General features: G+C 35.9%; 2 protein-coding genes across 2 annotated transcripts in view; one reads left to right on the forward strand and one right to left on the reverse strand.

The window, feature by feature from the left end:
• CCDC73 (coiled-coil domain containing 73) overlaps positions 1-2,130 on the forward strand; it is a 122,871-nt gene extending 120,741 nt beyond the window's left edge. The window contains exon 18 of the mRNA XM_076002050.1: positions 1,294-2,130. Coding sequence (XP_075858165.1) covers positions 1,294-1,509 — 216 coding nt within the window. The 3' untranslated portion in view covers positions 1,510-2,130. The remainder of the gene's footprint in view (positions 1-1,293) is intronic.
• On the reverse strand, positions 1,893-23,378 carry EIF3M (eukaryotic translation initiation factor 3 subunit M). Its single transcript, XM_012739847.3, has 11 exons — positions 23,239-23,378; positions 20,607-20,739; positions 19,096-19,234; positions 18,708-18,831; positions 18,450-18,544; positions 10,106-10,189; positions 9,027-9,126; positions 8,325-8,406; positions 3,538-3,681; positions 2,554-2,614; positions 1,893-2,088 (listed from the first exon to the last, which is right to left on the reverse strand). Exons 1-11 carry the CDS (start codon positions 23,278-23,280, stop codon positions 1,968-1,970), a joined length of 1,125 nt encoding a protein of 374 aa, XP_012595301.1. The 5' UTR covers positions 23,281-23,378; the 3' UTR covers positions 1,893-1,967.
• Positions 23,379-23,961: the final 583 nt, after the last annotated feature.

The raw sequence follows: 23,961 nt of genomic DNA on the forward strand, positions 1-23,961 counted from the left end.
TCTATCCTCGGTATTGATCACTTGGAACTGTGAATTTAACCATTCTAAACATTTAAGCTCATTTAAAAAATTAACTTATTACTACATGATCTCACAATGAAAATGACAATGTTATGACACTTTTACTAGTCAAACTAGAAAATATTTTAATATAAGCAATACCTCAGAGGTCTTCAGAGATTTATGAACAAATGATTCTTTGCAGCTTAATTTATAAGTGATCTTCTCTTTACAATTTAAATGTCCAACAATTACATATCCTCTTAATAAATTTTTAACAGGCAGAAATGTTAAAAATGTTTTTACATAGCATATAAACTGATTTAAAATAGGATCCCAGTATTTAAAATATATACAGAAAAGAGACCAGAAGATTTATGCCAAAATGTTTAATGGTGGCTGGGATCTTGGATGATTTTAATTATTATCCTGTTCCATATTTCTAAAATACATGTGTATTTCCCTTACAACTAAAAAACAAAATACAGTAACTTTTATTCTAAAACTTAATATATTCTCTTTGAATAGAAGATTTTATCTGGGAATCTATCTGAAGACAAAAATTTTTTTTTCATGAAAGTAACTCAAACTTATGTTTGGTAGGGATACACTGGAAAGAACAGTCAGTAGTAGGACATAGTTAAATCATTACACATGCATAAAAGGGAGTATTTAGCCAGGCCATTGACAATTGTTTATGAAAAATTTTAATGAGCTAGGAAACTGCTCACAGAGGAAAAGGCAAGATATAAAATTCTATAGAATGATCAAATATGCTAAAAATAGGGGGAAAAAACTAGCAGCAAATAATACCAAATGTTGACAGGTCTATTTGGGTAAATGGATTACTAATGATTTTTAGTTTATACTTTTCTCTATTTTCTAAATTTCCAATATTTTATTAGAAAAAAACCTTAAAATGAGTTATTTTTTAATGGAGTGTTAAAAGGATGACCCAATGCAGTGCACTGAAAATAGGGCAACTTCCAAATATCTCATTGCTCTTTCCTATTTCTTCAACAATGGTGCTCTGAAGCATGAGAGGAAATACAAAGTAAAAGGTAGTTTTTATAGTTTACTTCCATTATATTAGGGATTTTGAAGAGGTATTACACAAGCCTACAAATTCACATTGTATAGTTTTCTGGTGCCCAAATTACTAAGGTTGTTGCAAACCAGCCAAGAATATGGTGACTTTATCACATAAACATAATAATTGCAGAGGATTCACAGATTTTCTTTGAAGTCTTTTGCATAATAATTTTAATGGTAAACTGGTTTGGTTTTTCCTAGGTGAAAACAAAACCTCTGGAATCAACTCTGCTACAAAGCCATTTCCAGGCAATCAAGATCAAAGATACTACTGACTTGGTGGCCTCTTCTGTTGAAGATGACTGGCAGAGGCTCATAACAAATCAAATAAATGAAATTGAAAAGTCACTAGCCTTAGAAAATGAAAACCAACCTAAAAAAAGAAAAGCTGAAGAGATGTCAGAAAAAACAGATTAACTGAAATACTGGTATAGTTTTTACTAGGATGAAATGACTACATTACATTTAAAGCTTTACAATTGTCTTCACTTTTCCAATCTTTTCTGATGTGATGAAATATTTTACATCATGACTTCTAAAAACATTATGTACTCTACAAATTTGTCATTTAAGAGAGCTATCCATATATTTGCAGAGTTTGCTGTGAGCATCCAATACTCTTTAAATTTTTGTCTTCCCCATGTATATTTCTTTATAGAGCTTGTTGCTCCTTCAATATCCTTCCTAACAGAACTCATACAAGACAGACATTGTGACCTTTTGTAACTATTACTTTGTATCCCCTGGAATTTGTGATTTTAGTTTAAATTTGAGACAATAAATGTCCAGACTAGTCAAAATTTTAATTTATAATGTTTTACTATGATTTAGGGGTTTTTCTCCCCAAAAAAGAACAAAATTATATGCATAAAAATTCATGTATCAGAAAGACTCAAAAGGCTGTTTTTCACTTTGTTCAAGTTTTGTTTCCAGGCATTAAGTGTGTCATAGAGTTGTTGCCATTGCTGTTTTCCAAATGTCCGATGTGTGCTATGACTAAAAATTGAAAAATTAAAAACAAAATGTTAGTCAACCTTTTATCCTTTGGTATCCTTTATAATATCCTACACATTTGAATCTAGTTAAAAGCAAGATTAAATATACATAAAAGATATAATTTAGAATTCTAAGTGAATTTAAGAATTACAAGCTCATTTTTAAAAATTCTTTACCATATTGATCCCAAACCACCTATTCTCCTGAACAACTATATAAAGCAGATATAAAAGTCATTAGTATTCTAGCCAATGCTTAGCCATTAAATGAAATGTGCTGGAAAATAGGACTCTTTCATTAAATAAGCTAATCACATTCAGTCTGAACTTTAATAAAATTATGATAAATAGCAACTATTTAACTACAGTCAACTGATAAGTACACCACCTTGGTTCTCTAAACATTTAAGTGAAATAATCAAACTAAATTGTTCTATAAAATGCTGCAAAGTATTAAATGTCTTACCTGACAACTACTTTTCTCTGGGTCTGATCAATTTTGCAGTAGACCATTTTAGTTCTTACCGCTGGAAAAAGAAGTTTTACATGGTATGTTATATGGACAATTTTCAAGAAAAACAGTTATGGTATGAAACTGACCAACCAGGCCATGATAAAACTTTACACTGTTTTCCAGCATTATTTTACAAACTGACTGTTGGACTCTAATAAACAAAAGCAGTATGATGAAACCAAGAGGAAAGCCATACATTTGTCTTGTCTTTATTAATATTACATACAGTTTTTACTAAGAATTCTAGGTGTTCTACCCCCTAATTTCATATGAGGGAAAAAACTGATTTTCCAATAAGTTATTACTTCTTTATAGGACTGTTTGAGACTTAGATCATTAGGAAAAAAACCATGTCAATGGTTCTGTACATTTTATTATCTTAAAGATATATAATAAATATATAATAAAGATTCATAATCCCAACTTTCAAACTTACAGCTCAGGAAAAAAAAATCCCTGATTACCAGTTAAATCACTTTATAATTGCTGGGGAAGAAGGTCCTGTTTCTAGACTATAAATTTCTAATGGTTAACATCTGCAGGTCATTTACTATGTGCCAGGCACTGTGCTTTACCTGCACTCATTCATTTAATCCTCAATCACAAATGAACTCCTACAACCCTGTTTCACAGAGGAAGACCTGGTCTCAAACTCAGGTCTGATACTAAAATCTGTGCCCTTATAACCACTAAGGTATATTACCTAAAGGCCTTTGTTCTACATGATTTCCAGGGATAGAACAAACACCACAAACCACACAATTTAAATATTCATTCAACTTTCACTCTACTACACATATCTCCTAATTAAACATAACACATTTGCTACAAAAGAATCTTGGTCAGCATAAGGCTCGGTTTCAAGATAAAAATATTACTATGTTCACACAGAAGAGAAATTCTAGAAATAAATGAAAATGTTCTATCTGCCCTTACCATCAATAACAAATGCTTCAACATCATCAGCTCCAATCTGAAGTTCTTGCTGCATTGTATCAAAAGAAATTTCTTTATTTTCCACTGCCATTCCCATAAAAGTAAGTAGTCTCATTTTTGCCATATTCTGTTCATGTAATAGACCTAAATAACATAACAGTGAAGCCTGATGAGTATCCATACTAATTAGTCAAGACCTATATACACTTATATCTCAAGTTATGGAAATTACCATTTGAGCACTTATATAGGATAATTTTGACAAAATTTCTTACATTTACAAACCATAAACTGACCCCACAATGAAGTTACAAAGTATTTAAAGTTATTTTTCTAGAACTATATTTCTTTATTACTAGTGCCACAGGTGATAGGTTCAAAGTTAAGAATGGGCTATAAAATTATTTTTAGGCCCTAAAAGTTTTGTATGTTTTATATTGTTCATAGTTATTTTAGGAGACAAAATCTACAAAGTACATTTCATGAGAATGTTTTCTATTTAGTGAATTACCTAAGCTTATTTTCACTAACACCTTTTCATTTAAAAACAAGCCTTAGCTACTTAGTGGTTTTTCTGTGTCAGTAGTGCTGGCAAATGTGAGGTTTTAAAATATTTTCATAATCATTTTTAGTTATGAAAACATTCCACTTTGCTTCAGGTCACTTTGGATTTAATACTTAAAATTTAAAACTGACAAAATCTGTTTACCATTTATAGGCCAATATGGTTAGTACAATATAAAACTAAACAGTACTAATAACCACAATAATTGTTCTTTATAAGGCAAAAGTAGAAAACTGAATACATAATTCAAATTCTGCATTATAATTTCTAATGAAACATACTATTAACAATTATTCAGATCACAATTTGTTAAGCATAGAAGGAAACTTAAGTAATTATCTAGTCCTGATCCTTTCACTTTAAAAAACAAAACTAAGGCCGGGCGCGGTGGGCGGTGGCTCACGCCTGTAATCCTAGCTCTCTGGGAGGCCGAGGCGGGCGGATTGCTCAAGGTCAGGAGTTCCAAACCAGCCTGAGCAAGAGCGAGACCCCGTCTCTACTATAAATAGAAAGAAATTAATTGGCCAACTAATATATATAGAAAAAATTAGCCGGGCATGGTGGCACATGCCTGTAGTCCCAGCTACTTGGGAGGCTGAGGCAGAAGGATTGCTTGAGCCAGGAGTTTGAGGTTGCTGTGAGCTAGGCTGACGCCACGGCACTCACTCTAGCCTAGGCAACAAAGCGAGACACTGTCTCAAAAAAAAAAACAAAAAAACTAAGGAGCAAAGAGATTAAATGACTTACAGTAGGCAGTGCTAGACCTAAAATATAAGTTCAATTATAAAATAAAGGACTATAAATGAAAAAAAATTTATAAATCCTAAATATCCAAATTATAACCTGGTCTAAGCAGAAGCAGACTTATAACACATTATTATATATACTTGTTTGGATGCTAAATTATGAAAACAAGTTTTTAAAACTAACCTAGATTTATATGTTCCTTTTCTCTGAACTTTCAAATTTGCAATGTAAAATTTGCAAATAATCAATCATGTTCCCTCTAATAATTCAGAGCTTCAAGTCTGTACTGTTAAAAAAGTTATCTAAGCACTCCATAAACAAATTTGAAATTTATAACATTCATATATTAGTGGAAGACTGGGGAAGCCCATTATTATAGAGCATGATTGTCTGTTAATTAGCTGTAATTATTATTCAGGCTTCCTATTTGGCACAGATTCAACAAAAACATGATCATCATAACTCAAATGAATGAGGTACACAAGTAAGTATTGCTAACTGGGTTTAATGGAAATCTACAAGCATCAAAAAATCAATTAGTGCACATTAACCCTAATTAACAAATGCAAATTACATTCTGATTAACTTTCTGAAGCAAGAAGGTAGCAACTGGATAACACCAGATTACATGTGGACATGTTAGGGCAATTCAGTTGACACAAGATGATGCTATTGTTGGCCCAAGTTGTCAGTGTTAATAAAAGAAAATGTTTTGACAAACCAATTGCCACCTGTAGAATCTAGACATTTGTAACCAGACTTTTAGCTGTAGTAAATGTCTAGATATACATCTAAAACCAAAAATATATACATTTAATAAAATGCTTTTGTGAAAAGCATCTTACATAAACAAATTTCTAATAGAAGATCATTAATTTGAATAGATATTTAAGATACAAATAGCAAATGAGGGAATTTGATTTCTAGCTGGCACAATTAATTAGCAATGTTATGAGTTTTTTTCCTATCAGAGACCAAGTATTAAAGATTTTCCCAAAAATTACTTGAACATTCCCAGTTCAATGGTCATATACAGTTCTATTTCAATATGATGATAGAAACTCCTAAAATTTCTAAAATATGATTTAAAATACTCTTGAAATAAAAACTTATCAGAGGAATGAAGAATATTTCTGGAATGAATTACATAAAATCATTATCTATGTTAAATGTGGAAACGTAATGTCTAAAAACACTTCAAATCAATGTTTAAAGTCACCTTAAAACAGAGCCAAATTTAAAGCCTTTAGGACTCCTGTTCTGAAAAATCAAACTATTAAGTCAGTGAAGTACGGGTTAAAGACTTGCAGGAAGCTATGCTTTGTTTCATAAAGCTAGAATACTACCTTTAAAGAGGAAGTCACAGTGTGCTGTGTCATATTTCAATTTTAAAGTTATAAAAAATCTAATTTTATGGAAACATTTATTCATTACTAATATGTCAAAACCTTAATGCAGTAATAAAAAAATGTGCATCATTGAGCAATTTCTGCATTGTCACTGACCCCTGTCTTAAAATGCTGCAATATAGAAAACGCAATTTTAATGCATGCAATAGCTTATGAACCAGTGCTCCTTTGAAACAGTCAATTACACATCAATGGGGGAGTGTCAAAGTGTTAATTACTACTCCTTTTTCCTTGGTGCGTAAATAAAGAGGTTGCTGACATTAACATTCCATCACATAGCTTCATGCCACATAACAAATTAACTGGGACAGAATGTGGTTTTCTGGGTCTAGTGCACCTGGCAAAGCATTCTATACTAACACACTTGCATCTACTTTATCTTGGTGTATTTCAAATGTCTTATTATGTTCAGAGTAAGTGAATCTTCCCCAATTCCAGTGGCTGAACAAAATTTACAGGTGACAGGAATTAATGATTATAAAGTCAAGGACTAAGTAGAATCAAAGAGATTATAATTATACTCTTCATCTATATCTCAAACAACCAGGAAGACTAAGAATTTAATTTTAAAATGGAAAATATAATCAACATCTAACATATTTTGATTTTCACCTAGTGGGAAACAAAGCACCTTAGTTTCATAGTTGACTTCACTGTCAAAAAACTGGTAGTTTTAGAACATTAAAACCTGTTCAAGTGCAAATTTTCTAAGTTTTCTCTTTGTAATTTCAGTATGTTAAAAACAAGCTCCAGAACATATATATATATGTACATACACACACACACACACACATATATATATATATATAGAGAGAGACAGAGACAGAGTCTCACTCTGTTGCCCAGGCTAAAGTGAGTGCTGTGACATCAGCCTAGCTCACAGCAACCTCAAACTCCTGGGCTCAAGCAATCCTACTGCCTCAGCCTCCCGAGTGGCTGGGACTACGGGCATGCACCATCATGCCCAGCTAATTTTTTCTATATGTATTAGTTGGCCAATTAATTTATTTCTATTTATAGTAGAGACGGGGTCTTGCTCTTGCTCAGGCTGGTTTTGAACTCCTGACCTTGAGTGATCTGCCCGCCTCGGCCTCCCAGAGTGCTAGGATTACAGGCGTGAGCCACTGAGCCCGGCCCCAGAACATATGTTAAAATACAGAACTGCACATATATGTTCAAATGAGGTTTGCTCAATGAAGATTACTAAGATTCAATTTGGCAAACATTTACTGAACTCTGATGTGCTAGACAAGACAAGTCAAAGATAAAAAAACTAAGACTTACTATACTGTCTTCAACAAACTAATTTGGAAAGTCTCTACTATCATATAAAATTACTACATCTCCATTTCTATCTTTTAGATTTAATTAGCAATGCTATATGCTTTTGTTAATGGGGGGTCGGGGAACTAAGCATAAAATGCCATGTTAGAAAGAAAAAAACTATTCATCACAGTTTCGTTACTACAACTTAAAAAAGCACCGAAAATACAGATCACCACGCACCTAAGGAACAAGGTCTTCTACAAAGAAATGACTTGAAACAATAACATTTAGCTTAATAAAGTGCCTTTAATCATCAAATTTTATAAGCTCTTAAAACAAGTACTTCCAAAAGCTACCATTATGATCAAAGTAATGGTAATCCTTTCAGTTGCTTTTCTTCTCCTTCCCCCATCCCAAAATTTTAAAAACACATACATCATTGGAACTATTTCTATCTGAATCTCCTCCAAGCACCTGATTCCTGCTATAACTTTACCTCAAAGAATCATGATAAAGAAGAGCTGGAGGAAAAAAAGGCCCAAGTTATTTGTTTCATTGTCTTTCACTGCTTTCTATCACATAGGCTACCTCTTACACCTTCTCAGTTTCTGATTCCCACCTGATTCGAAGTAATCTTTTTTTAAACTGTCCAACTATGTTTGTGCTGTTCTAACATACCCCACTTGTAGAGTAATCTACAAATAAGGCCACAACCATTATCTGCTGTATCTCACAGTGCTTAATAGTTAGAGTAGCGTTTTCATCTCTCTACCCCTTAAAGAATAAACCCCCACACTTACCAAGTGAATCAATGAAGTCTTTATTATTCTGATAAAACTTGACATATGATGCCAATTTAGCACTCACAAAAATGGTTAAAAGCTATACAGGTAAGAGAAATAAAAAAGATACTATTAATACAGAATCAAGATTTATACTCAAGATATTTTAAAGACACTGACTCCTAACAATAAAACTTCTATATTTCTTTTAGTACATTAATATCAATCTGATTCATCAACTTACCACTCAAACCATCTGCTTTCACACGGCTCACTTTAAAAATGAAATAATCAGTAAATACAGTGATCTCTAAATTATTCAAACTGAAAGATGGTGCTTAATGGCATAGTCCAAGTGGAAAAGAATCCAAAATGTATTTATTCTTGCACTTGAAAAGTGTGTTTACATGTTTTTAGATACCAGATTTAGCTTCCTAATTGGGGCTACAGACAGTAATAAAGAGAAATTTGTAGTATCTAAGTTCATAACGGCCATGCAAATGAGGAGATGAAGGAAAGGGAGGAAGAATAGGACTGTGTTCAGTGGTTGGAGAAAAGCTAGTCCTGAAATATCAGTTCCTGAAATAAAAAGAATAAATAGTTCCCATCTTTCTGGATCTCTCAAATAGTCATTTTTATTAACACAAAGAAAAAGTACTGTTTCAGTTATGTAAGATTTAGGAAAAGAACATCCTTCACATTAAAGGATAAACTACTTACATCATGAATAAGCTCGCCTTCCAAAAACTTGACTGGTTTTAAAGTAAGAAGGTGGTCAAAAAGAAATGCATTTGGATCTTTCAATGCTCGTACAATACACCTTAAATTGGAAAACAAGAATGCAATCTCAGAGTTTTGAAATCCTAGCTTTGCACTTTTTGCAAATCACAAAATATATTTAATTCAGTAAAATATCCAACAGTCCAATATATACAGCATTAAAAAGGCCACAGGATGGGGTTAAGACAGGCCAGTAAATCCATCAATAAATATCTACTTTAGCAAAATGAGATAAAACAGTTGTAGATAAATTATAGCTGTAGAGAAAGTGCCAAGGTAATTAAGAATAGCAAAAAGCAACAGCACCAAATGCCAGACACTAAGTGCTTTATATGCATTGTGTCCCAGTTATTCCTCACAACAACCTAAGAAACACATATTATCATCATGCCCATTTTATCTAGGATGAAACAGACTCAGAAGAACAAGTAACTCGCCCAATAATAAGCATTAAGTTGGCATGGAGTAAGAATTTGAATGCAGGCAGTTTGACCTCAAAGTCAAGGATCTTTACTACCAACTACCCTTTTTAACAACTCATTATGTATAGGTCCACATGAAGCAATAACCTAATAAACAAGTTTCATGATTCTCATTTCTCAGATTTAAAAAACTGATCCTGTTCTTATTATTACTAGTTAGATCTAGGACTGTTTAAGGCCTTTATTCTCATTAGCAAGGGACTAATTTTTGGCAAGCCACCAACTTTCCATCTACATGCCTTAATATTAAGATAACTGACCCAAGACTAGGTTCTATTTCTTAGGTTGCAATCATCATCCCTATACCAGCAATATCCCATACAGTAAACATCATGCAGCTATTTCACATGCAATCTACTGTTCTTCCAGTATCGCTCCTGGATTTTAGTATCTATATTAGAATCACCAGGGAACACACAGTATCAAATGGCTTGGCATCACTGGTGATTGCAAGTATGATTTGAGTCATATAATTTAGTACTGCAGTTAACCTCTAAGTTGCTGATAAGCCCTCATTAGAACAATATTTAACTGTACCTGTGGGCATCAACTCGAGCCTGGGAAGCATTATCCTCCGTGTAACTTCCGAGCAATTCCACCATAACTTTTGAAGCAGCGTCACTAAAAAGAAGTACTGCTTTAGGAATGTGAAGTATTGTTACTGCCATTCATTCATTTAAAAACTTTTTTTTTTTGAGATAGGGTCCCATTTTGTTGCCTAGGCATGAGGGCAACCTGAAACTCCTGGACTCACGTGATCCTCCTGCCTTAGCTTTCAAGTAGCTGGCCCTACAGGCGTGCACCACCAGGGCCGGCTAATTTTTCTGTTTTTTGTAGGGACAGGTCTTGCTATGTTGCTCAGGCTGGTCTCTAACTCCTGACCCCAAGCAATCCTTCCACCTCAGCCTCCCAAAGTGCTAGGACTATAGGTGCAAGCCACTGCACCTGGCCTAAAGATATTTTTTAAGTGCCAGGTTCTATGCTGATGATATATACAATGGTGACTAAAACAGACATGGTCCCTATCTATAGAAAAAGTCACAGAACTTTCCTTTTAGTAGAAAAGACAGACAGCTAAGGAAAACAACTAATGAGTTTGTGCTATGAAGGCAGTAAGTGGTAATATAATAAAGTAACAAGGGCAGAAAACTCAAAGAGGAGGCTACTTTATATAGCGTGAGCAGGGAAAGTCTCTCTCTGAAGAGAGGATAGGTAAAATGAGACCTAAAGGATATAAAATATCCTTTTACATCCTTCTCCTGGCCATGAAAAAGCCTGGGGTGGAAGGAGGGTTAAGATATCTTTCCAGGCAGAGGGAAGACCAAGTATAAAGGCTCTGGGTAGGAAAAAAGTTGTGTGTTCCAGGAACTGTTTGGACAGCATACATCAAAAGTTGAACTAACACCAAATATTTAAAGAACTCCACTTAAGATACCCTTCCAATTAAATTATCCTTAAAATTATATAGATGATCAATTTTTACTACAGAGAAAAGAGTAAAATAATTAAATGCATTCAATTTGTACTTAGAAATGTTTATCTTCATCCTTCATTATTTCCTTTAAAGTGATCAATATTTAGCTCATAAAAAGTGTATAGAAAGCTTTGCTAACTAGAAAAAAGGTTGTTTTGTCATTTTCTTTTTTTTTTGTAAGTATATACAATTTTGTCAATTAAAAAAACATAACCCCAAAACAATACAATACAGTTACAAGACAGTCTTTTAAATTAGATATCTTTTCACTTTTAAGAAACTAGTGTTTTTATGTTTTCCATAACTAAAGCTAAAGCTATGGTGACATATATGTCATTTCAGACTCTCTCTTGCTTGTGGTGGAATGGCTGTGAATTCTCTTGAAGACCTCACTGTAGATTGCTTGGGACATGCTGGTCTTGTATATGAACATACATCAGAGTATTTCTGTGAATAGTGGTTGTAAAGTGAACACTAAGCCTTTTTTCTTTTTTTTTTGAGACAGAGTCTCGCTTTGTTGCCCAGGCTAGAGTGAGTGCCATGGCATTAGCCTAGTTCACAGCAACCTCAAACTCCTGGGCTCAGGCAATCCTCCTGGCTCAGCCTCCCGAGTAGCTGGGACTACAGGCATGCGCCACCATGCCCGGCTAATTTTTTCTATATATTAGTTGGCCAATTAATTTCTTTCTATTTATATAGTAGACGGGGTCTCGCTCTTGCTCAGGCTGGTTTTGAACTCCTGACCTCGAGCAATCCGCCCGCCTCGGCCTCCCAGAGTGCTAGGATTACAGGCGTGAGCCACCGCGCCCGACCCCAATAAGCCTTTTTTCAAAAAAAAATTACTAGATCTTTTAATTCACGTTTTGCATTTTGAAGTCTGACTAATGTACAGGATAGATTTTATAATTTATTTACCTAAATGTTTGTTAATATTTCAAATATAACTTTACTTTTAAACATATTTTTAGTTATGTCTGATAAGAAAAATTCACATGAAGATTGGATTCTAATATAAACTAGGTATTGATTGCATAATGAATATTAAATATTTATATCTTTTTGTGTCATCCTTTAGGGTGAAGAAAAGTTCACTTTTATTGAGGGCTGTGTTAACCCTCTCTCTCTTACTTTGCTGGCTAAAGGTCCAAATAAGCATACTCAGACACAAATCAAGGATACCTTAAGAGATGGACTTCATGCCATCAAAAATGGTAAGCTCTCTTTTGTGATGGATATGAACCTCACATTTTAATAAATGTGTCATGGTATGTATGGCATTTTAAAAGATCTGTCATGTCAGATTTTTAAAATCTGTCATGGTATGTATGGCATTTTAAAAGATATGAATGATTTCTTTTCTCTCATTTTACTTTGGAATTTGTAATAGTTTGGATTGTTTTGTCATTTTCTAAAAACACCTTTTCCCCACATTTGGATTCAACCTGGGTAAAATCAGTAGGAACGGTATCATTTAAAAAGCTAAATGGTATTCCATAACTTCTTTCAAAACTTAGGTTTACTAATACATAGGCATGGCTAAGTGGTAAGCAGCATTTTATTTTATTTTTTTCCCTTTTTTTTTTTATTTCAGCATATTATGGGGGTACAGATTTTAAAGTTTCAATAAATGCCCATTTCCCCTCTCCCCCCCAGCATTTTAAATACAGTAATATGAACGCCAGGCTTGGTGACATGGGGTACAAATGTTTTTGTTATATGGATACATTGTATAATGCTTGAGTTGGGGCTTTTAGTGTGCCCATCACCAGAACAGTGTTCATTGTACCTGATAGGTAAGTTTTTACCCCTCATCTAGATAAAATAATTCATTTAAAGTGAACAGCATAGTATCTGACATATAGTAACAGCTCAGTTACTAGTGTTATCCTTTAAAATGCAGGATACCATCTGTACTCATCAACCACCAATATAAATAAATCATGAAGGGGGTATCTGTGAATGTTAAAACAGACTTTCTTAATGGGATGATGCAAATCTCAGAATTCTACTATTTAAACATAGGAAAAAAATATGTATTTTATATGTACTAAAGAAGAAAACCAAATCTTAGAATTTAAATCAGCAGAGTCAGAAATTTAGTGTTTAAATAACTATTCCTCTTCCAGTTTCCTAATGTGGGTAGCATTTAACCACTCAGTGCCTATTATGTGCTAAAGACTTTCTTGGGAATATGAGACCTAGATCATAGGCTGAAATCTTGAGTGATACCAGCATGTAAAGGAGCAAAGAAAGTCATTTACAAAGGTATCTGCGAATGAACAGCCAAAGAGGTTGGAGAAAAACAAGGAGAGTGGTGTCACACAAGTCAAGAGAAGAGTTTCTACGAGGGAACAGGTACCATGGTCACACGCTGCTGAGGTCAAAATGAGGCTCCTTGCCTTCATTAAGCCTACTTTTAACTAAGGGCATTAAATGCTAGGATAAAAGTAGTAGAAGTTGCTATAAAGGGAGGCACCTGCCCTAAATATGAGAGGGGAGTTTGAGGCAGAGATGAGAAGTTGAGAATAGTAAACCACTTAGACCACAGTAGGCAAACTTTCTATAAAGGGCCAGAAAGTAAATTTAGGCTTTGCTGTCTCTATGGTCTCTGTGCAACTACTCAACTCTTGGCAAAAGCAGCTGTAGACAATATATAAATGAATAGGCATGGATGTGTACCAATAAAATTTTATGGACACTGAAATTTGAATTTCATATAATGTCCACGTGTCATGAAATATTATTTTCTCAACCATTTAAAAATGTAAAAATCATTCTTAGCTTGTAGACCATATAAAAACATGTACCAGCCCCTGGTCCCAACTAGAAAAGAGCATGGTGCTTTTATACTGGACACAGGTTCACTGTGTCTAGGGTGTGATAAGCAAGAGGAAGACGGTGTGACGTGTGTATGTGTAAGAGATGGAGACAGAAATTGAGAGAGGGAATATTTATATAATCCAAAGTTTTCATATTCTGCAACTGCACCATCCAAAAATGGCAAGGTGGCCTTCATCACATACAACATGCAACAGCAGGTCAGAGCTCATGTTAGAAAGGCCTTGTATGCTATACTAAAAATTTTATACTGTGGCATAAAGCAAATGAAAACGTAAATAATAATATGCTTAAATATGCTTCAGAAAAAACTGTGGTTGCACAGTGCAGAATACAGAGAAGACCACTTCAAAGACTGTTGTTGACAACCCAGAGAATTGACAATGACGGCCTGTAGAGATGTAATCACTGAGGAGGGAGAAAAAAAACAGACTTGGTAAATAAATAAAAGAGAGAAAAGAATCAAGGATGTCATGGAGATGTCTCGCTTAGGCAATAGTCATGCCATTTACTGACAAGGAACATAGAGACTTATCATTATACATTCATTTTAGTCACATTGAGTTAAGGCATTTGTGGGCCACAGCCAAACAGAAAAGGTAGAAAGTGGTAGGGCATAAAGATCTGAAGCTCAGAGGAGAAGCCTGAGTTACAGTCATGGGTTTTTATTCCATATGTAAGAGAAGCCATGGGAACAGATGAGATGACCTAGGAAGAGAGTAGAGTGAGGGAAAAAAGGTCTAAGGCCAAAATCTTGAGCGATACCAGCATTTAAAGAAACAAAGATAGTAATTTACAAAGGTGTCTGAGAATGAAAGGCCAAAGAGGTGGAGTCACCCAAGAGAAGAGTTTCTATGAGGGAAGAGGTACCACAGCCACGCTCTGCTGAGAGATTAAGAGAAAAGTGTCCACTCGACTGCATTATTCTTAAAAATGAAGGAAGCAAAACTCAAATACAAGAGATTAACTTTCCCCATCGGAAAACTGGGAGAAATTCATGGCTTTTACACTTGCAGTGCTTTAAAATATTTTAATCTGAATGCCTTGGGAAAGGCGTACACTCTCTAGTTCAATCTACCACTTCCTATTATCTCACATCTCCGTTTCTTGTAGTTGCTGCTTTTGCCAAATATTTTTCTTTCCCTAGAAATAGTTATTCATTCAACAAATATATACTGAGTGCCCACCAGTGTTAGATACTGGTCTAGTAATGAAAGAAGCAAAGTCTCTGCCCTCATGAAACTTACTTTCTAGTGGGGCCAGATAATAAACTTTAAATATACAGTATGTCTATTAATAGCAAGTGCAAAGGAGAATAGTACAGGGATGGGGGAAAGGCAATGAGGGGGTGGGAGTACTACCACCTATACAGGTGGCCAGGGAAGGCACTCCTGATGACGTAATGGTGGGCAGACTTAAGAAGGGAGGGAGCCACATGGATACCTGAGAGACGAGTGCTCTAGGAAGAGAGACAGCGCTTTGTCTTTCACTCTGAAAGAAGCCACAGGAGGGTTCCGAGTGGAAGGGAGACATAATCCAATCTTCCACATTGAACAGAACAGACTGTAGCAGGGATAAGAACCAAAACAGGGTCTGGTTAAGAGGCTACTTGAAGAATCAATAAGAAATGATGGTGACTTAGACCAGGGGTCCTCAAACTTTTTAAACAGGGGCCAGTTCACTGTCCCTCAGACCATTGGAGGGCCGGACTATAGTTTATGCATACTGAACATATCTTATTTTGAAGTAAAAAAACAAACTGGCAAAAACGCCCTCATGTGGCCCGTAGTTTGAGGACGCCTAGCTTAGACCATCTGCTAGCAATAGAGGTAGTGAGAAGTTGGCCAGTTTAGATTTATTAAGAGCGGACAGGTAGATTAGATGTGGGATATAAGACAAAGAAGTCAAGGGTGAACTCCAGGTTTCGTCTTGATCAATGGAAGAATAGAAACGGCATTTCCCTAAGTTGGAGAAAATAGAAGAGGTTTAGAAGGAAACATCAATGGCTCACTTTTGCAGATGTCAAGTATGAGATACCTTTTTGAACATCAGAATGGAAACATTACATAGGAATAGACATCTGGAATTCAGGGAAGAAATACAAGAGGTACAAATTTAAAAATCATCCACCTATAGATGGTGTTTAAAGCCATGGGACTTAAGGCATCCTGAGGAGCATCTGAAAGTGTACAGGAGTTGCTGTGCTGACTAGGAAGCACGATCAGCATCGACTGGCATTGTGGCAGTGAGGGCAGGGATGCTGTGTCTTGCAGTAGACTTAATCTAGCAACACAAACAACCATCCTCTCCAAAAATGCATTTGGCCCCCAGCCACCTCCACAATGACAACAAAAAAAACCCTCAACAAAACAACAGGAAATGAATGTAATAGAGCAGAAAAAGTTCCAGGACTGAATTACTCCAATGTTTGGAGTTATGGAAGATGAGGAGGAACCTATGAATGTGGAGTTCTAAATGCGATAAGAAAAGAATCAGAGAAACAGAGAGGGCCCCCAAAAGCAAACTGAAGAAAATGTTTCAAGAAGGAAAAAAGCGATCATCTGTGACAAATGCTGCAAATATTTTCTAATATGTTAACATCAGGACATATCTAGTAGACAACAATGGGTATTCATATCCTATCTCGACTGTCTCAAACTTAGCCTTGGAATCCTTTAGAACATTACTTTAGTTACTTCCCTTCTGCACCTAACAGGCTGAAGACCTACTAACAGCAATTAAGAGAAATCATCCAGTGAGTTTATCATCTCTGATAAGCATGAAACATTCACAGGGAAATCACAACACCTGTCATTTAAAATTAACTGTGCCAGGCCGGGCGCGGTGGCTCACGCTGGTAATCCTAGCACTCTGGGAGGCCGAGGCAGGCGAATCACTCAAGGTCAGGAGTTCGAAACCAGCCTGAGCAAGAGTGAGATGCTGTCTCTTCTAAAAATAGAAAGAAATTAATTGGCCAACTAAAAATATACAGAAAAAATTAGCCGGGCATGGTGGCACATGCCTGTAGTTCCAGCTACTCAGGAAGCTGAGGCAGTAGGATCGCTTGAGCCCAGGAGTTTGAGGTTGGTGTGAGCTAGGCTGATGCCATGGCACTCTAGCCCGGGCAACAGAGTGAGACTCTATCTCAAAATAAATAAATAAAATAAATAAATAAATAGAAAATCAACTAACTCTTAAAGGTAGGCTTATAAAACTCAAAAGGATAGGAAAAGGAATAATATCCAACACTTAATGTTTTTTCAATAATGACACCATCATTTTAAGAACTTTATATGTGCATTATCTTGATATAGTTGACAATCTTAAGGTAAGTACTATTATTATTTCTTTGAAGTTAGACTTTGAAGTTAGACACTGGGGTCCAGATATGTTAAGTAATTTATTCAGGGTCACACAACAAGTGGTTTAGTAAACTTAAGATCTGAACCCAAGCAGTCTGATCCCACATCCTGCACAAAGTCTGGATTAAAATGTGAACTCTTTCTCTCATAGTTTTTACATCTCCATACTTTTATGTCATTTGAAATGGTCTTTGTTATAAGATACTTACTCTTAACACTTTACTGACAACTGGCTAGAAAGCTGTCATAAGTGTGCCAGCATGTAAGAGTGTCCACTGCCTCAGGATGAAATAGGCTATATAAAGGCAAGATCCCCTGCTATCTTCTTTTATGACATAATGTTCCAACTTTCACAACAAAAAGAGGAAATGTAATACAAACATTTCCTCTTGTATTTTAATTTAAATGGTCTGCAAAAAACTTATATTACTTCACCTAACATAACAGAGATATACTAATCTTGCTGATCCTAATGCAGTAAACATTCCAGCAGTAAAAGCCAGTATAAAATTTATACAAGAAAATGAAACTGAAGACTGTTACTTTTTCTGAAAATGTTTAACCACTATGTGAAAAGAGAAATTGAAAAGCTAGTGCAAAAAGCTAGAAGTATCCTTTATCACACTAAATAGCACTAATTCCATAAACGGGGCCAAACATCATTTGGCAGGCATCTTAAAACTGGGTATATGGAAGAATATTTTGGGCATAAAGTTTTTTGGGTTAAACACAAGACTTAGAAACCCAAGACCTTGCAGAAGCCCAATAGGTACTTAACTTGGTATAGTCTACTGCAAAATTTCATCTCTGGGGCATTGTGTATATAGGAGACTGACTGTGGTGACTTCTGATTGATAGATCCTCACAACCATTAAACAAAAGTGGTAGCACTACCCTGTACTAAAACTTCAAAGCACTATTAAATAACTTAGGCTAATGTTATATATAGCTTTGGGATTAGTAATTATATACCATTTTTAGAACAAAAGCAAGTTTTGCTTTTTAAAAAGTTTGAAGATGGGGGAAGACTACTTTCATCTTTATAGTTACCTTTACTCAGCAGGCAAATTTTACAGAAATAGATTTATAGCAACTCTGTGGAGAACAAAGCAGAGCAAATTACTGGCCCTACTTGTCTTTAAGACATCCCCACCTATTTATATTATTGCCTGCTAAGTTGTAAGTTAGTTCATTACTTCTGAATTACCTTTTCTTGCAGTCCACAAGTGCCTCATAAAGTAGTCTTAAAAGAGTGTGTTTTTTTTCAGTGGTGAGATTCCAGTCAGAAATCCATTTTCTAACCTATGATGAGATTAACAAAAGGAGAAAATTTAGTAACATAGCTCAATAGACTTTCACAATTTAAAAGCTATCACTTAGAATACACACATCTGCTAGCTATTTTAGCTATAATATAAAAGCACATTTCTGATAAACAGAACAAATATTCCACATAGTAACTCACTTGATCCAGCTCAGTTGGAATGTACTGGATGGCCCCACAAGATGCTGCCACTTTAATGAGGCTGCAATACACTGTATATCTTACAGGAGTATTCTTATCCATCCCATGGAAAAGGTTGCTCAGCCTGGTTAACAAAATAACACTTGAGATTAGCAGACAGGGCATTAAGTTCAGGTTATCTACACTCACAACGCAGGTACTATTAAGAACTTCACATTACAAAGGAGGGAACTGGGGTATAGAAGGTTGGACTGACTTGTCCAGTGTCACAGCTAATAAGAGCCACAGCTGACAGTCAAGTTCCAGAATTCCTGCTTTGAACCATTAAAAGTTATTGACAGAAAAACAGCCCTTTAAAATACCAAGCCTTTTTCAGTTCTTAACTTACAACTGCAGTCTCAGAGATGGACGTTCGCCTTCACGAAATTTGACCAGCTTTTCACACAGGCTTTCAATCAAAGCTTCTTGCTTGTCTGGTTCCAGGATCAAGAGGAGGGAAACCACGCTGTTCATCACACTTTCAACATCTACACAAGTATTGATAACACAATCAACGACAGCACAATATTCAATGTGTCTACTTAAATATGCATTTCCAGTGTTTCAATACAACGAAGACCATCAGACATAAGATACTTGCAACTTGTATGATATATTTTACTACAGAGGAAGGACATTGTTATCTTAAGATTTGGTTTTTAACTACTAAAACAGAGACTGATTTACATGTTTATGTACACCATACACACTTTCTATTTTTACTGTCATGATATTCAATCAAGTGGCAGATACTGGCAAGGTTTTAGGCTAGGATGCTTTCTCAATTAAGGAAAGCTTTATATATACACATATAGAAAATTATTTAGAAATTAAAGCTGTCAATTTTCTAGTTGGGTTACTCATTTTCAAGTATTATAAATATTAACCATACCCCAAGTTTAATCCCTTTTTAAAGTATATTGCCACTGAAGCAAATATCCAAGTTTAAGCTCTAAACCTTAACTAGAGATCAGGACTCATAATTCTTGAAAGTTCCCATCTTACCTTAATAAGTAGAAAATAAACCTAATAATAAAATGGCTTTTAGATTACTTGAAAGTATATATCACTTGATATTAATCTAAACCTCATGAACAGGAAAGAGCTTTCCCCCCCTTCAGTTCATTCTGAAACTATCAGCATTTAATGTGTATAACAACATTCAAGAAATAAATATACCTGACGTTAAAAAGATATTTCCTTAAACAGCCTCACTTAATAGGTAAAATAGATTAAATAAACTGAAAGCATATGCAAACATAAGATTAAAAATCATAGAGCCTAGACTCTATTTAACAATATATTGTATAGTTCAAATAGCTAGAAGAGAAGAACTGGAAAGTTCCCAACTCAAAGATAAAGGTTCGAGGTGATAGATATCTAATTACTCTGATTTGATCATTACACATTGCATGCATGTATCAAAATATCACATATACCCCCAAAATATGTACAACCATCGTGTATCAATTTTTTAAGAAGTCCTAAGATCTGAAATTCAAATGATAAAAACATTTGTGGGTCTGTGGGTTTCACATCCACAGATTCAACCAACCTTGGATAGAAAATATTTGGGGGGATGATAAAAAATATTACAACAATTAAAAAGTACAGTATAGCAACTATTTATATAGCATTTACATTGTATCAGGTATTATAAGTAATTAAGAAATGATTTAAAGTATATAGGAAGATGGGCATAGATGGCATGCAAATCCACAGGTTTTAGTATCCACTGGCGGCCCTGGAACCAATTCCCCCTCCATCCAACCTTGGATACCAAAGGACAACTTTGTAATTCACAAGAAAATTTTAATTCTTCTTATTAATAAGAAATATTAGAAAAAATTAAAAACAAACCTTTATCATCTTCCTTCAGACATACATCACAGGCTTCAATAATTTGAGCTAAATCTACATGAAGTCCGCCTTCCGCGTTCTCTTCTGAGATCTCAGCTCCTTTAGATTTCAGATAGGCACGAAGCTCGGCAGCCTGTTGAATGAAATAAGGTTACAATATATCTACAAAACTGACCATGAATGCCAAAACACAAAATCTCAACCCATTCTGTCGTATTTCTCAAAAAACAGAATGCAGACACTGTACTCAACAACTTTAAATTATGTTAAAGAACTCCTCCCACAACTCATCTTCGTGACACCCGCACAGGAGCTAAAGGTTTTTCTCCACAAGGCCCAGTGAGGGCTTCTTAAGACCCACTACTGCTTATGTGGATCACCTTCGGAATTTCTCTCATGCCATCTGTACCCTGCTAGACTTCCAGTATATAGCAAAAACCTTTCTAATATAACTCAAAAGGTTTCCATGGGGGAGGGGGTGGTAAAGGGGGCTGTTGGGAAGAAGAAATCAATCCGACTTGGTAAATTTAACTTTTTTGAAAGATATGAAAATTTTTCTGGCTCTCAAATGTACATATAAACACAGCGACTAGAAAAGTTAGATACTACCTTGGCAAAAGGGTAATCATTTGTTAAGTATTTGAGAATCTATTAGAGACAAGCATTTTGGGAGATACAAAGATATAAAGATAATGTCTGCGAATGTTGCTTCTGAATAAAATATTTATATCAAATTGATCTACTATGTAACCAATCTCTTACAATGCAAAGTGAATATCTGGGTCAAAAAGCACCTTTGGTCCCATAAAAACACAACTACGTATCACATTCACTCATTTGGACATTTCCTACCGCACTGCCTACATATAATATTTAATAAATTTTTCTTTTGGCAACTTCTTACTATGGCAGCCAAACAAAAGCAGATGATTTTAAAATGAAGTGAAACAGGCAGATGAAAAAATACCATTGGTAATGCACAGGTATCATATTTTCTAGACCAAACCAAAAAAATCGTGGTGGAGGCCATTAAGATTTTTAAACTCCAAAATATGTTTAGTTACCTCAAAAAAGTATATTAAACCTATAGCTCTGATGGCACTATCCTTTCAGATAACAAGAACACAGTAACTTCATACAGGAGTTGGTATTATAAGCAAGATTTCAAAAAAAACCTCCACTGTTACCACCTCAGGGAGAACAAAAATAACACTGGAAAGCATGCTTCTCTATGAAGGAAACATAAAATATGGTCCAATCAAGAAAAAAGGCACTAGTCCACTTTCTGCTTTGTAGACACAAAGCAAACTTTTTCTGATAACTATTCAAATAACAGTTTATTGTTTTTATGTCATCCTCACTGGCTACAAGTGGTTGTGAAACAGTATAAGCAAAGAAAAAAAAAAAAGATTAACAACTCCATTTCTTAATTCTAACCAAGCTGAGAATGTGATCTAAGTTAAACTCCCAAAGCAATCACATATGTCCCTGTGAAAGGACTGCCTAGTGTGAAACTGATGAATCTCAAGAACAGAAAAATAAACTAAGAAATGACACTTTAAAATACAGTAAATGCCATATTTCTCCATCCACGGGTGCATTAAAAAAAAAATCCAATACTTTTTCAGTAACCTAATAACCAACTGCTGGTAACATGCTTTCATTCCTATTCAGTTTTGGTCTTTTATACCTTCCAGTCTTATCTCTGCTAACTCCCTCCCCATCCTTGAAATTTTTCCTTTTTTTTCATTTTCCCTAACTTGCTCTTCAGAGCTGCAGGACTGCATTTCTACCACGGAAAAAAAAATCGCTTCTGCAATTCTAGAATTTATCTTAGACTTGTAAAAACATGGAAAACAAAATTTCCATGTTAGTGGAGTAGCAGAAATAAAATGACAAACTCAGGACTTCACAGAATAGTTTTCAGCTATACAAAATTAAAGAATATCATTTCACATTTAACTCTCACCAATTAAACTTGTTATGGGGAAAATGAGAAACATCAGCCTTGTGTACCAAAGAGCAAACCCCAAACGGGAAATTTAAAACTATCATAAGGATCTACTAGGTGTATACTTTGAAGTACAGGAGGGTGGAAATGACCTTTTCGGGATACAGAACTTGCACTAGTACTTGCACAAGTGATACTAGAAAGCACAGGTCTACATACAAAATACGGGTCACCTTCGCCTTTGTGATCGCAAAATAATAAAACCATTTTGATCTTCAGTACAAAATTATTTTTCCCTAGACTGCTTACACCGACTACAGATTCGCCTCCTCCTACTCCGGAAGCGGCTGTATTTGGGGGACGGAAGCAGACACCATTCCTAATTAGTCAAAAACTACTGTATCATCAGAAGTGCCTCCAGACAGGGGGAGTCCCAACGCCAACCAGGAAGCTGGCCGTGGAGTGTCGGGGCCCACGCTGGGACCGCCGGCCGGCTTGCTGGTGCGAACCGAGGCCAGGAACACGCGCCCGTGCCTCGTGGGAGACAGCTGTGGGTCTCCGCCCAGGAGCCAGCTCCGCGAGGCGGCGTCCCGCCCGCCCGGCCCGGGCTCGGCAGAGGTCCCTCACGCCCCTGAGGCAGCCCCAGCCAACCCTGGCGGCACCCGCAGCCCAGGAGCACACCTGGTCTTCCTCACTGATGTCGATGAAGGCCGGGACGCTCATGGTGAAGGCCCAGGAACTGCGGACACTCCACTCGTAAACCACGCCGACCGGAAAAGGGAGCGTCGCCGCGCGCCGGTGCCACACAATCACTTCCGGGTCACTCCGTGCGGTTCACTTCGCGGGACCAAGAGAGCCAATCGTGCCGCGCGCTCTCTCCGCGGCTGGGGGCGTGGCGGGCGCGCCTGGGTGGGACTCGCGGGCAGGACTTGCTGCGCTGGTTCTAGCCAAGTTTCTCGCGGCCTCTGGCGTTCTGGTCCGTGTAGCATATGGCCCTTCGCTTTACCTCCGCTCCCGCGCCTCCCTAAGCCCTCCTCTCTGAAATTTTAGGCTTGTTTGGTCGTGCCAAGTGCTGGTGGGTTTGTATAGGCACTGGAACTCTCATATACTGCGACTGAGAATGTGAAATGATACAATCACATTGCAGAAGAGGGGCAGTTTATTAAAAAGTTCAACATACACCCATCATATGATCCAGCTATTCTACTACTAATTATTTACCCCACCCAAAATGAAAGTGTATGTCCATACAAAGATTTTTACACGAATGTTCATTGCAGTTTTTAAAAATAATAGCTTTATTGGGATAAAATGCCATATCATAAAATTAACCCTTTTAAAGTATACGATTAAGTAGGTTTTAGTATTTTAACAGTTGTGCAACCATCACCACTATCTAATTTT

This window comes from Microcebus murinus, chromosome 4 (assembly GCF_040939455.1).
Source record: "Microcebus murinus isolate Inina chromosome 4, M.murinus_Inina_mat1.0, whole genome shotgun sequence".
In the NCBI taxonomy this organism is placed as follows: domain Eukaryota; kingdom Metazoa; phylum Chordata; class Mammalia; order Primates; family Cheirogaleidae; genus Microcebus; species Microcebus murinus.